Consider the following 15,067-nt stretch of genomic DNA (forward strand, 5'->3'; position numbering starts at 1 on the left):
ATACTCCTTTTGCATTTTCCAAATTCATGCACAAATATTTTCTATTTGATGTTTAAATGGATATATAAATAATAAATATGTGAATAAGTTTCCCTTGAAAATAATTTATGTGAGCATGAAAGACTCAAAATTGTTTCCAAATGTTTTCTCATCACAATGAGGTGAAATGGTGACCAATACTTTTTCTCTGTTAGTAATAAAGAAGAAACCAAGGCACAGTTAAAAGGGATCTTGGCTAGCAGACTAAGGTTCCAATGTTTAACCCCCTTCTCCAAAAAATACAGGATTTCCAACTAAGTTTGAATTTATTGTAAGTAGTGAGGTTTTTTTTGTTGTTGTTTGTTTTATTTGTTTGTTTTTTTATAAGTATGTCCTAGATATAGCATGGGACATTGAAAGAAACTCTTCATTGTTTTACCTAATATTCGAATCTATCCAGGCATCCTGTATTTTATCTGAAATCTCTACACCAGACCCAAACAGTATGTGAAGCATTAGATTTATTAGAAGTTTCATTCCCATCTTTACTGAGGAATTATTAGAAACCATGGAGAGTGCTTTTCTTATTTATGTCTCTTTCTTCTCAGCTCTGAAAATAAATAAATAAAATGTAAAGATTAACAATGTTTTAACAGGAGTCAAGTGTCATCCTTATATTTAACACAAAAACTAATATAGTCTTAAATAGTCATGTTAGAAATGTTCTATACTTTCAACTATAAATAGAGAGACCAGATAAGTCATCTTCCAAAGCAGGACACTTCTGAGAATGAAACAGAATCATAATCATGGCACAGGGACCAGACACAGACCTAGACTTCCCTGGACAAATTGAGATGTGTGGTATTTCCAGTCACGAGTTACAATGAACTCACTATTGCTGCTATTTATTTTGAATTGAAGAGGCAGTTACCTAAGAAATATTCTTGGCAGCAGCAGGAAATTTATAGGCTGGCTTTTGGACTATATATTTCAGGATAAACAAAAAAACTAAATTAAAAAAACAACAACTCACCTCTCTAAAAATACCTGTACAGTGTCCTGCACCCACTGTTCCTCAGGGTTCAGGCAAAGCGATGTTTCATTGTACAACTTCACACTGAAATTAAAATCAACATTTAGTAGTTTCAGACACCCCTTTGCCACTCAACTCATTGTCCATTAAGTATGGGCATGGAGTCTAAGTCAAAAGCAATTTCGAGTTATGAATCATGGGAGTGACCATACTTAAATACCATTCATACCCAGAATATGTCCTTCTGTTTAAGCCACTACTGTATTCCTAGTACCTAGAACTTTGTTGGATGCTTCCACCTTCCTCAGTTCTAGGTTAGCTAAAGGAAGATATTTAATCACTTTTCAAAGTACTTACATGATTTCTGTATGATCACATTGTGGTCCACTCTCAATCACTCTCAGTTCCCTGATATAATTGGGGTGGAAAGGTACAGAGTGCATACCAAGGCACAGGCATCGGAGTTCTGATTCTACTCTCGGCAGAATTGTAGCTGTGGGGAAATAATAAAAACAATTATAGATTGATTTCAACAATAGGGAGGGCTCTGCTAGATACTCCCTCTTTAATCCCAATGTGATAATTGGAAGACTGTGTTTTACAACATCGCATCTTTAGCAAACTCATTCTAGAAATTGAAGGCTGGATATTCTCCTTGCCTCTGACATCAGTTTTTCTCAGTTTTCAAAAACAGTCACTCCTGATGACATTGAATAACCTTTACATAAAGACTGGAGTTGTCTTTGTGCAATGTTGACATCTTTAACATACTTTTTTATCTACTAGATTTTCATAATGCTCTGCAATACCACAGTGCTATTTTTTAAATATATTTTATTGATTTTTTACAGAGAGAAAGTGAGAGTTATAGAGAGTTAGAAACATCGATGAGAGAGAACCATCGACCAGCTGCCTCCTGCACACCTCCTACTGGGGATGTGCCCGCAACCAATGTGCAAGCCATTGACTGGAATAAACCCAGAACCTTTCAGTCCACAGGCCAATGCTCTATCCACTGAGCCAAACCGGTTTTGGCCACAGTGCCATTTTTAGTATCAAATTAAGATTCATGAAAAGGGAAATTGCCCTCAGAAAGAATTAATAGAGATATATAAATGAGTTGCACAGAAGTGTCTTATACCTTAACACAATCTTCAATGCTTGAGAGCAAAGAAAAATAAAGTAAATAAATATCATAAACATCCTAAACTGTATTTATTTCATAAAATGAATCTCAAGAAAATCAAAAGGGAATTTATAGCTATCTGAAGTTTTTCAGTAAAATGGTACCCAGTGTAAAATTATCTGAGATATCTTGCTCAATATTAATTTACATTATAGGTAATTGTGGCTCCCAATAAGATATACTCTAACTTATACATTTATATTAAATACTAGAGGCCTGGTGCAAAAAAATTCATGCTCAGGGGGAGGTCCCACAACACAGCCTGCACCCTCTCCCATCTGGGACCCCTGGGGTTATGTCTGACTGCTGGCTTAGGCCCAATTCCTGAGGACTGCTGGCTTCTAACCACTTGCCTGACTACCTACCTGATGGCTCCTAACTGCCTCTGCTTTGTCCATGGGCTAAACCAGTCTTACCTCCCCTTGTTGGAGGTGACCTGGCAAATCAGGGTAAGGCACCGCCCCCATTACCCTGCCTCTGCTGCCACTGCCTGGTGAGCCTGGGCCCTTCAAGGCTGCAACTGGGTCCTTCCAGCCACCTGTGCCTACCTGAGCCTGGGTCCTCAGTCTCTGTGGCTTTGTCAGGAAGGATATCAAGAAGATTGTCTGGAAGACAACATTACCCTTTGATTAGCATAGATATACATACTGCAGAGTATAAATGATAAGAACAGAATGTCTGTATTAATCAAGCATTACATTTTTCTTATTGTATAGATACAGCCTAAAATAATTAAAACCCCATTTTCATTAATTGCCATTTAATGACTGCAAAGATTATTTTCTATTTCTGAATAAAAAAATATTTCTTTGTTTTTAATCAAAGCAGGAAGGATAATCTTACCATCTAAGGATCACATTTAAACCCAGGAAAACTGCATGGGAAAGATGTGCTTACCTGCGTGCAGAGATGCAGAGAGCAGGATGGTTGCCAGAAGAGCAACAGCCAGCTTGGAAGTCATGGTTAGAGCAAGTTGGTTTCTTATGGGCTCTTCTCCTGGATGCTGCTGAGGTCTGTTGTCCTCAGGGACTTGTGCTGGATGCAGAGCACCTCTGGCTTTTTATACCATCTCAACAGCGAGACCTGTGCAACAGCTCATTCTTGTATTAGGTCAGAGGAAATACCACCACCTGGAGCTTTCCGGTCACTCAAACCTGAGTCACCATTGGTTTATCTAATTTTCAGCACAATTGAACTTTGATTGCTTCTTTAAAATAATATAATTTTATTCAAAAACATGTTTGCTTTAAAATATTTTTAAACAGTGAAGCTTCTCAGTTTGATACAATTGTCAGTTATATTCCTTTATACTCATAAATAACTTTATCATAGTACCATCTTCCAGCTGTTAGAATAAGGTGATTTATGATTATTCTTTTACTAGAGGCCCGGTGCACAAAATTCATGCATGGCAGTTGGGGAGGAGTGATTGTCTCTCAGCCCAGCCTGCACCCTCTGCAATCTGGGACCCCTCAAGAGTTGTCTGACTGCCCATTTAGGCCTGATCCCACCTGCTCACCTGCCTGCCTTCCTTATTGCTGCTAACTGCTTTTGCCTGCCAGCCTGATCACCCCCTAACCACTCCATGCCAGCCTGGTTGATGTCTAACTGCTCCCCTGCCAGCCCATTTGCCCCCAACTTCCCTCCTCTGCCAGACTGGTTGCCCCTAACTGCCCTCCCCTGCAAGGTTGATTGCCTTCAATTGCCCTCCCTTGCAGGCCTGGTGCCTCCCAACTGCCCTCCCCTATTTGCCTAATCACCCACAACTGCACTTCCCTGCTGGCCATCTCGTGGTGGCCATCTTATGTCCACATTGGGGCAGGATCTTTGACCACATGGGGTCAGCAATATTGTATGTTGGAGTGATGGTCAATCTGCATATTACTGTTTTATTAGATAGTATAGAGGCCCAGTACACAGGTGGGATGGGGGTTCCCTTGGGGCATGGGGTGCCCTGAGCAAAGAGCCTGTGGTAGATTGCAGGCCGGCCATGCCCCCTGGCAACCCAAGTGGAGGCCCTGATATCTGGAATATATTTACTTTCTACAATTGAAATTTTGTAGCCTGGAGCAGGCCAGGCTCTGATTTTATAACCTAATTGCTTCGTGGTGGCAGAGGTTTCTGTTTGAATTTGTTTACCTTCTATAATTGAAACTTTGTAGCCTGGATTGGAGGCTTAGGCCTGCTAGCGCAGGTGGAAAGCTTGGCTTTTTTGTTGCCAGAGAAACCCAAGCCTCTGTGGCTATAGCCATCTTGGTTGGGTTAATTTGTATACTGGCTCTGATTGGCTGGTGGGTGTGGTTTTGGAGAGGAATAATGGTTAATTTGCATATTATTCTCTTATTAGGTAGGATGCACAATTTTTTTATGTAATGTATATTTGCTGTGATGAGAGTGTTGACCACTTTTATTGTGGGCATTTTATGAGCAGCTCTTTCCTAAGAGTTTTGGAAAGTTTCTTCTCTCAAGGAAATAGTACAACTTTTCAAAAGATTTGGTATTCTAATGTATACTTAATGGAATGAAATTAGTGTCTTTTCATTCTTTCTCACTAATATTTATCAAGTAACTTCTCAGTAAAGTGTACCTGTTCTTAAGGGGTTTAGTCTATCAAAAGAAGTAAGCAACATTAGGGATCTGAAATTATATCTATATCTATATCTATATCTATATCTATATCTATATCTATATCTATATCTATATCTATCTATATCTATATTTCATATTTGAAGGGAGAGTAAGAGAGCTAGAAAAATCAATAATGAGTGAGAATTATTGATGGGCTACCTTCAGCACACTCCCCAAGGATTGAGCCCAGGCATGTGCCCTTGACTGGAATCGAACCCTGGATGCTTCAGTCTGCAGACTGACACTCTATCCACTGAGTCAGACCTGCTAGGGTTCCTCTTGCTTTTAACTCCACTATTTTAGGTACTTCATTGTTCTTTTATTTAATATATATATTTCAATTGTATGTTAATGCCAAGTGTTATAGAAGGAGATGTGATTACTGTGTAAATAAAATCTAATCTCTGATTTCAAAGATTGTGCAGTCTGGTGCCAGATATGGACAATTAGTGACACAAGCAACTACAGTTTTAATAATTTTATAAAGAAACAACCTCAAAGCTATGACCTAAAATTGGTAATGAGTTGAAGTAAAACCAATGGTGTGGGGAGAAGGAGTGGCTGCCTTGCTTATGGAGAAAAAAACAAGTAAAAGGTAATGAGATTTAAGAGAACATAGTCCATTTGGGTTCTTGACATTGTTGAGCATTGTATGAAAAGCAGTGTATGGAATGAGGAGAGGAAAAAAGTGAAGCCAGCTATGTAAGGAACACCTGGATCTTAAAGGAAATTGATGCTTCTTTTCTTCAGTAATATTGATTTGTTCATATTCTCCTATGGGCAAACCTTAGATGACTGGTTCAGTCCCTCACCATCAGGACACAATCTAGTGGCACCACTCAGATGCTCAGTGTTCTGAGGATTTGCAAACTTCTCAGCCTCTCAGGGTTGCCTTTGTGTTTTTCCTGAGTCCTACTAACTTAGCCACCTCCTTGCCATCCGCATTCCACCTCCTCATCTCCTTTTCTCCCCTCCAGGTATCACTTGTAGTATGATACCAACCTAGTTTGCTTTTTCAAAACAATGGAGCATTAATTAATAAGGCAAACCAACCTCTTTGCTGTTGATTATGTCTCACAATGTAGCCTTGATGCATTCTGTCCATGGACTCTCTTCATTACAGATAACTGTGAACAAAAATAAAGTGACCACTCTGTAAAGGTAATCCTTTGAAGTAAGTAGTATAATATGGTTAAAGAGCAAAAGGGGCTAATTATCCTATTTGAAAATGCTGCATTTATATAGAGTAGAATGGAGTGAAAACTTTAACAAAGCTGCACATACATGCAAATGATATTTCATGACCAACTAAGGATGAATGTAAGCTTTATGGGACTATCAAACAGCAAGCTGTTTAAGTTCTTACCAGTTCCTGAAACATGAGAAGCACTTACCAGACGAACATTCAGATATTTTCACCATAGTCATGGGATCAAATCTATCAGCCAAGAAAGGAAAGAGCTCAAGAAAAAGTCAAGACAAAGATTGGCATTTATTAGTGAGAAAGAATGAAAAGACACATCTATAAATAACTCCTCTTTTTCCATCAAATCCCCACAAGAAAACTGAATGTTTTTGGTATTTTAAACCACCTTGGGAACCCACCTCTCTTCATATATGTGTTTTATAATTAAGGTGTTTTATTAAATCTGAACAAAATTGTATTCATATAACAAAGCAGAATGTGGTGAGAAAAAAACATGGGCTTTTAATTGAGATGAACTTAGGTCTAAATCTTGCCCCATGATGATTATCAAGTGACCTTGAATGAGCTGATTCCACCTTCATATTATAATGCTGCTGCTTAAATCTGAACCACATTTGTTAATCCCAGTAGTTAAATCTCAACTTAAACCTGGAATAGTTTTCTCCTTTTGAGGAAATTAGTCTCATCTAAGACATCCCTGTGAACCATAAGAGAACCATAGACAAATGCTATATATATCAATGAGTCTGCCTATAATGTTGTTACTGCTAATATCATAAATATAAAATACTTTCCCCTAAAACTTTAGTCAACAGAACTCAGAGTTAGCTGAAATATTTAAAACATGTTCTTACTTTTTGCAGAACATGTGTCTATAAAAACTTAATCTGCTCTAGCACATTTCAGTTCTATTTTTAAATTCAAATTTCTTGAGTTAATCACTTGTAAAAATACCAAGCAAACTTGAACCATGCTGCTATAAATGTCATAGTGTTTAAAGAAAAATAATTTTCCAAAGTCTTCACAAGTTGGAGAATCAAACAGCTAAATGCATTAGTTTAGACCGATGTCAAGTATAGGTGTTGAGGAAAGACAAACCTGCCGTCAAGCTTGGCTTCAATACTTATTAGACAAATTCTCAGAGAATTTTAAAAATCTCATTGAGTCTTAGTTTTCTTATCTGTAAAATGGGAATAATACCAGTTCCATAGGATCACAGTGAGAGTTAAATGAGAGCCTGTATGGAAAATGCCAAGAGTGGGACCTGGCACATAGAAGGTACTCAGTAAATGTCATCTGTCATTAAAGTCACATTGAACTTTGCCTGGAGTGGGAGAACCACATTTCTTTTTAAAAGCTGAGCAATCCAAAAGACAATGTCTATTAGCACAACATATCCTCTAAAGTTTGCATCTAGCTGCTTTTATTTCTTTCAGTTGTAGAGCTTTCTGGTTTTGTGAATAATAATTTGATTCACATTTGTGTGGTTAATAAAAAGTACTGTGCAGATAACATGGAGAAATGAGTATCATTTCCAATTTTATCTCCCAAATCAATGGAGATTTTGAGATGAGTTTGAAGGAAGGAATTGGAGAAAGAGGCTGGTTGTGTAAACAGGTGTTTATTATAGCCTTGGAATATTTAAAATCAGCCTGTCTTAAAAAAAAAATCAAAGGCAAATATTCATTTATAATTATTTCTTCTTTGTTAACTTATAAAACAAAATTTTATACTCCTATTTTCTTTTTTAGGTTTATACTAAAACCATTTAAAGGTTCTATACTCCAATGTTTACAACAAAAGATATCGTTGTAATGACAACAATTACATATTACTTGTCACTAAGATTTCTTTGGTGTGAAGGAAATGAAATCACTTGGCAAAGGGGGAAGTTGCTACATTAGAAATGACTGGACTTACACGTGGCTTTGATTCTATCTTGAAGTAAACAAGATCCATGCAAATAATTGAGTCAAGTGACTGGAGAAAAAAAATAAAATGTTTTAAAAATGCTGATTCAAGAGGTATAATTTTATAAGCATATTTTTTCTTTTTTTAGGTTAGTTTATTATTATGATATTTTGTTTTTATAGACATGAAATAATATAAAAAGCTGATCTGAGATTAAACTTAGCAATATATATAAAGTAGCTTAATTTAAAGGACATCTTATGTTGTAATACCTATATTATGTCTCTCATAACTCTCCTTTTTAAAACTTTGATTGTTTTAAAGATTTTGTTTCAAATTATGACCTTTCATTTTAACTTCTCCAAATTGGCCTTAGGGATTGTGGATGTATTTAAGACACATTTTGACCATAATACAAATTCCACAATGGTGGATTCCAGTTAAGAAGAGCACTCAACCCATGTGGGTGCTTGTATGTTGATATATGTTTCACCCACTTGACTGGAAATCCCATGAGGTCAGACACCATGTCTTCCCTATTTATACTATATGCCAGGTTCTGGCCCAGAGCCTGCACCAAACAAGCACTCTATAAACACTTCTTGCATGAAAGTACAAATCCCCCACTTTCTCAACAAGAACAATATCAACAAAAGGAAGGGAAAATGCTTATCCTTGTCTGTTTTTTGTTCTCCCACAAGGATAATTGCTTTATTTACAAGAACCCAGAAGTTTTTTGTTTTGTTTTGTTTTGATTTGTTTTTGTTTTTGTTTTAAATATATCTTATTGATTTTACACAGAGAGGAAGAGAGAGGGATAGAAAGTTAGAAACATCGATGAGAGAGTAACATCAATCATCCACCTCCTGCACACCTGCAAGCCAGGTACATGCCCTTGACTGGAATCGAACCCAGGTCCCCTGAGTCCACAGGCCAACACTCTATTCATTGAGCCAAACCGGTTTCGGCGAGAACCCAGAAGAGTTTAGTATGGGAACTACAGTTTTACTTCATGCTCTCATTTAGTGGTGCATGGATAAAATAGTAACCAGTTCAACCAGGCAATAATTTCCTCCCTGGATGGATTAATGGTACACTCTCTTCTACACTGCCCTGGGGCTGGCATAGGTGGTAGGTAAGGTATGGAGAACTGCATGCAGGACTACCAGTGACTGGCATTTGCTGATAGAGAAGGGCTCTGCTCCTTTCTTCTTCCCATCGCCTATGTTTCACGGACTGTGGAGCATCCAGAAGGTGGTATTTTCAGAAGCCAATGAGTGAACATGAATGGATATCCACATATTTACTCTAATTAACCTAGGTGTGAGGTTAAAACAGATCAGCTTCCCTTTGAAGTATCAACTCAATGGTTCTTAACTTTTATATTTTATGTTAACTACTTAATCATTTGAAAATATAATGAAATGTCAGAGATTACACGGGGGAAAAATACCTGAAATCCTCAAAAGAGAAGGTAGAGGTGGATAAGGAAAGGATGAATAGGAAGAAGAGACTTCATTTTCCATTAATTCAAGATATCATTGACCTTTATTTTTCTTGTCACATACAAGAGTAACACCCAAAACCGACCAAAAGAAAACTGAGCACTACTTTCAACTGAAGCAATCTGTTTAGCTAATCTGGTAGCTGAGGTATAGGGTGTAATTTTAGTCCATTCATAATTTCGTTCAAGTCACCAAATAGATATATAATTGGAGAGAGAAAAAACCCTGTGATCTCTTCACATAAAAAGAAACCAATTTTAGATATCTCTTTCCCACCTTTGGGCTAAGATCAAGTATAAAAAGAAAACAAAATTAGAGAATAATTCAGATTGTGTATGGGTTTAGAGATGGGGGCAGTCTCTCAGAATTACAGAACTATAGGCAAAATGAAGCTATGAAGCTTCTGAACCCATTTGTACTTAATCTGGGGCCCTTAATACCTGATTTTCAGATTGAGTCTCTTATGTGTCTAGGTAGTTTATATTCCCAACTAACATAATTTATTACTTTCCACATTGCAAGTGCTTTCTTTCTGGACTGCATCAGGTTACTCGTCAAAATTAAATCTCTTATTGTGGTCCCTAAACCAGGAAGGAGGAAATCACCACTTGCTGAATCTAGTGGAGTTTTGAATCAAAGGAAAATTGTCTGCTCCAAACTTGTTAGGTGAGCTTTGTGTGAACCTTCTTTTCTCCTACTGAAGGGGATGGAAAACACCACTGGCACCATCTTCTACACAGTGAGAAAATACAAGCAAAATGGGCAAAGAGTGGAGAAGTGGATAAGAAATAACATGCCCAGCCAGAAAAGCAAGACCTTGAAAGCATACACTAAAGAGACCCAAAGAGAACTATAACAGGAATTAGAGAGCAAAGGTTAATGGGGAGAATGAAAATGGCACTTTTCTTTTTTCTGAGCTTGACTTACTTAGACTTTAGCAATAATGCAGAGAGGCCTTTCTCAAGAATAATTGAGAAACTAAGAATAATTGAGAAACTAACAGGATTTTATTACTAAGTACATCATATATTTTATTTTTTGTAATATTCACAATAACCCCATATTTTTGTATTATTTATTTCCATTTAACAGATGAGAAAACAGACTCAGATTAAGTAAATTTCAAAGGTTCACCCAAGGGAGTAGGAGACAGAGTTAAGATTTGAACCTGAACAGAGTCCAGAGACTCTGGGTCTCCTCAAAGTCTTTCTCATGTGTTTGTAATTCTCACAGACTTGGTGTTTAGCACATTTCCGTGTGTTCTCCCTCCCTCCTTCTCCTGCCTGAGAAAGGGTAGGAGGCTGGAGAAGTGGATTTTGTGATAGTGGGGAGAGGACAACATATAATCCTTTAGAAGAACTAACCCTTCCTCCTGTCAAGGCCTCAGTGTTTTCATTGGTAAAATGAGGGAATTTGTTTCTACAATCCCTTCTGTCTGGTGTATTGTTGTAAGAATTATAGCATATATGAAATAAAGAACTTCCTAAGGGAAATTTGACCATTTGTGGCAGGAAAGGACACTTGAGATGTACAGCTAAACTTCAACAGAACTTGCACTTGACCAAGCAAACAAAATATCTCACTTGCAAGATTCTCATCAACTAAGAGAAGGTCCTTAACTTTAAATTAAACTTTTGGTTGAAAATATGTTTGTATATTTCCAGAAAAAAATCTCTGAGACCATGTGGATTCCTGCAACAGAGAGGAATTGACAGGAGTGTTCCAGCCATGAAGACAGAAGATAAACAGTCAAGAGATGGAAGACACTGACGAAGCATTGCCATACTAGCTAGTCAGCAGCTGTGTGTCCATGCAGGTTACCCAGGACCAAACCAGAGAGGGTCAGACCTGCATTACCACCATTTGTCCACCATCCAGAACTGAAATGTTATTGCTGACATGTACACATAAGGAACTGTTTGACATAGAAATTGGGACTCAAGAGAACTGTTGATCCAGAAAGAAACTCACTATAGACCAATTCATTTGCCTCTCAGCATAACCATTTTTGCTTGTCTCATTTTCAGTATTTCTATTAACACATGAGCTCAGTGATCTAGGACAAATGATGAGCAACATAGACTGATGAACAAGAACATCATCAATCAGACTGTCTGACCTCAGAGGGAAGGTTGGGGGGGGGGGGGGATAAAGGAGAGATAAAGAACTTGTGTGCATGCATAGAAGCCTAACCAGAAGTCATGATCAACAGGGGGCTGGGGGCATGTGTGGGAAAAGGTTTGGGATGGGAATGGGGGAATGAGGACAAATATGTGATAGCTTAATCAATAGGTAGGGGGGGGATAAAGGGAATAAAGAACTTGTGTGCATGCATAGAAGCCTAACCAGAAGTCATGATCAACAGGGGGCTGGGGGCATGTGTGGGAAATAGGTAGGGGGGGGCGGGATAAAGGGGATAAAGAACTTGTGTGCATGCATAGAAGCCTAACCAGAAGTCATGATCAACAGGGGGCTGGGGGCATGTGTGGGAAAAGGTTTGGGATGGGAATGGGGGGATAAGGACAAATATGTGATAGCTTAATCAATAAAGTAATTTAAAAAAAGAGCTTAATGCAGAAAGAGTCTGGAACTGAAGGTCATGGGGATAGTGAGAGCTACTACCATCAGACTCCTATGCCCCAACCTCAAAAACAAGTGGAGATCCTTCCTGAACTCTTTGCTCTCTTGACATTTTCCTCTTACTTGATTCCCTCGTGACTTGTAGATAAGTTTCAACTGTTGACCCTTTATTGTGAAACAGGTCATGTGGTCTGAGTTGAAAACATATTTTTCAAAGAAAGAAAGCCTCCTGTGGTTTACTTGAAAGAAAAACATCAAATTCAATGCATACCTCTTGAAAATACGTTATCCATTCATTCAACAGATATTTACAGAACTCATTCTATATTGCAAGACTTTTCTAGTTGCTTAGAAAATGTTAATAAGTAATATGAATAGAAATGCCTCTACAAAAGAATGTTATAGGTTAATAAATGTTATATTTTTAAGAAGTAAAGCAAGGCAAGAGAATCAGGTGTCCAGAGGGTGATGAGATAAGCAGATTACAGAATTAGGGAATCCAGGGAAACATCCTTAAAAGGTCATAATTGAACATAGAATTAAGGGATATAGGAATTAACTGACTGGCGAATATTTCAAGCAAAGGGACAGAATGAAGTAATAGTTTGAATTGGGAACTGGGTTGTGTATTTGAGGAACAGTAGGAGGCCACGTACCTGGGTGGGAGTGGGGTGGGGAGAATGAATAGGAAAGGAGAACAGAGAATAATGGGCCAGAGCAGATAGGCTTTGCAAGACAGAAGGATTTCAGCTTGCACTGAGTAGGGTGTCATTGCAGGATCTGATTCAAATCAGAGACATGATCTGACACTCTGGCTGTTAGGGGACACAAGAATTGGGGCGTGGAGATAGAGGCAAATCACAATGATTGGTTAATTATTATTGTGGGAATCCAGGAGAAACATGGTCATTGTTTATAGCAGGCCATGGCGATTACTGCAGAAACCGAAGGTAACTAATGGACAGCTTCTGGATATTTAAAAAAAAAATTCACAAAATCCTGAGGGGCTGGGTATGAGATGTGAGAAAAAGATAATTCATTGATGATGAAGACTTTAGTGCAAGCAATTGGAAAAACAGAGTTCTGTTCTGTTCTGTGTGTTCTCAGATACACAACCCAGTTCCCAATTCAAACTATGACTTCCATCAACTTTGACACTTGACCAAGGGTCTAAACTTACATTAAATATTACTTAGAGATGGGACAATTGTGGCTTAATTAAACACTTCCAAGTTCTGAATGGAGCTTCTGAATCAGACCGCACAGTTGCCTGAAGTGGTGGCTACTGCTGTTGGTGCAAAGAGGACAAAGGCAAGAAGGGAGAGTGGAGAGTGAGGGGTATATAATAGGTTAATATTTATTGTATTCCAGTCACTATACTACCGTATTTTCCGGCGTATAAGACGACCCCCCAATTTTACAGTTAAAACATAGGTTTAGGCCTATATTCGCTTTATAAGACTACCCCCCACTTCTGAGGCAACACCAGTTCTTTTTACTAGAACACAGTGTACATGTTCTTTACCCAAAGCTACACTGTGTTCTAGTAAAAAGCCTGCTCAGATGGGCCAGAGTCAGAGAGGTGGTCTATTAAAAAAAGAACTGGTGTTGCCTCGGAAGTGGGGGGTAGTCTTATACAGCGAATATAGGCCTAAACCTATGTTTTAACTGTAAAATTGGGGGGTGGTCTTATACGTGGAAAATACGGTAATTTAAAAAAAATATAATTGTATATGCTTAAAGTAGCATGGTAATTTCATATACATGTAAGTGAAATAAGGTCACATTCTCAGTCAGAGAGATATTGGTAGAATTGAAAGTGGAGATATTAAATATTCAGCCTGGAATTTTTATCCTAGATTGGACACAGAGCCTGAATGCACTATAAAGTGTCTTCCTATATATTCCAGTACATAAAATCTTTTCTCCAGTGTTATTGATATATAATTGTCATACATCACTGTATAAGTATCAATTATACAGCATAATGGTTTGGCCTACATTTAGTGAGAACTATTTTTCATAACATGAATCTATTGCAATACATTGCAATGTATTTGTACAATCTAATAAGTATAATTTCTTAAATATAGGCAGTTGATTTATTTTTAAGTCTTATACTCCTATTTTGATATTTTTTTCTCCTTCCTCCTTCTTCTCTTTTTGCTTCTTCTCACCCTCTTTCTTCAATATATGGATATTCTTAAAAGAAAGAGAGATAAAAAGAGAGAGTCTCAGGCTTACCGGGATCTTTGCAGGGCTTGGTGGATGAACCCTATAGCACAGGAAAGTGCTACCTCCCTTCATAAATATACCATGGTGAAAGAAAAAGAAATTTTGAGGAAATAAGATATTTTATCTTTCCTGTGATAAGTAAGTGTTCCAGATGTGAGTCCTAAGTTCTGCACAGATTCCATCCTGGGTGCTCGCAGAGTCTTGCAGCTTGGGAAGGGAATGTGTAGTGAGCTCTATGGGTCACCCTTAATCATATCTAGGTGGTAGGATAGAAAGGTTTCTAAGGGGGAAAGGCTAATAAAAGAAAGCCTTGTGATATCCAAGTGCTCAAATACCAAACCCCACCTGTGGTCAGAGGGGAGCATCACCACACTCCTGTCTGCAAACTTGTCTAAAAGGTGGGGCTGGGAGAGTTTCAGGGAGTGCAGCCAGCGTTTTTAGGGTTTTAGCTTCACTAGGATTCCTCAGCTTTTTTCATTCTTTAGGGACTGTGTCAGTTCACTTGCTCATTTCCTGTGTGTGCGGGGAGTGTGTGTGTGAGTGTGTGTGTGTGTGTGTGTGTGTGTGTGTGTGTGTGTTGAGGGAGAGGGGGCAGTCTGTCCTTCTAATAATGTTTAAAATGAGGAGTGATATAAAGGAAAAGGAAGGATGAGAAAGTAGATGAGAAATAAAGAAATGAGGGAGGGTTCTAGGACACCTATTTTTCTCTCCAAAAAGCAGGTATTTCCCTAATGCCAGGAATTATTAAAATGATCACATCAAAATACCTTTGGAATATACCAATAGGATGTATGATAGCA

The 15,067-nt window shown here is 38.1% G+C and overlaps 1 protein-coding gene across 1 annotated transcript; it reads right to left on the reverse strand.

Annotated features, from left to right (window-relative positions):
- Positions 1–342: 342 nt before the first annotated feature.
- LOC311623483 (interleukin-8-like) lies at positions 343–14,370 on the reverse strand. Its single transcript, XM_084885575.1, has 6 exons — positions 14,277–14,370; positions 5,883–5,956; positions 3,099–3,284; positions 1,373–1,508; positions 1,016–1,099; positions 343–589 (listed from the first exon to the last, which is right to left on the reverse strand). Exons 3-6 carry the CDS (start codon positions 3,160–3,162, stop codon positions 568–570), a joined length of 306 nt encoding a protein of 101 aa, XP_084741701.1. The 5' UTR covers positions 3,163–3,284; positions 5,883–5,956; positions 14,277–14,370; the 3' UTR covers positions 343–567.
- Positions 14,371–15,067: the final 697 nt, after the last annotated feature.

Source organism: Pipistrellus hanaki, assembly GCF_964339955.1.
Source record: "Pipistrellus hanaki genome assembly, chromosome: 1".
Classification (NCBI taxonomy): Eukaryota; Metazoa; Chordata; class Mammalia; order Chiroptera; family Vespertilionidae; genus Pipistrellus; species Pipistrellus hanaki.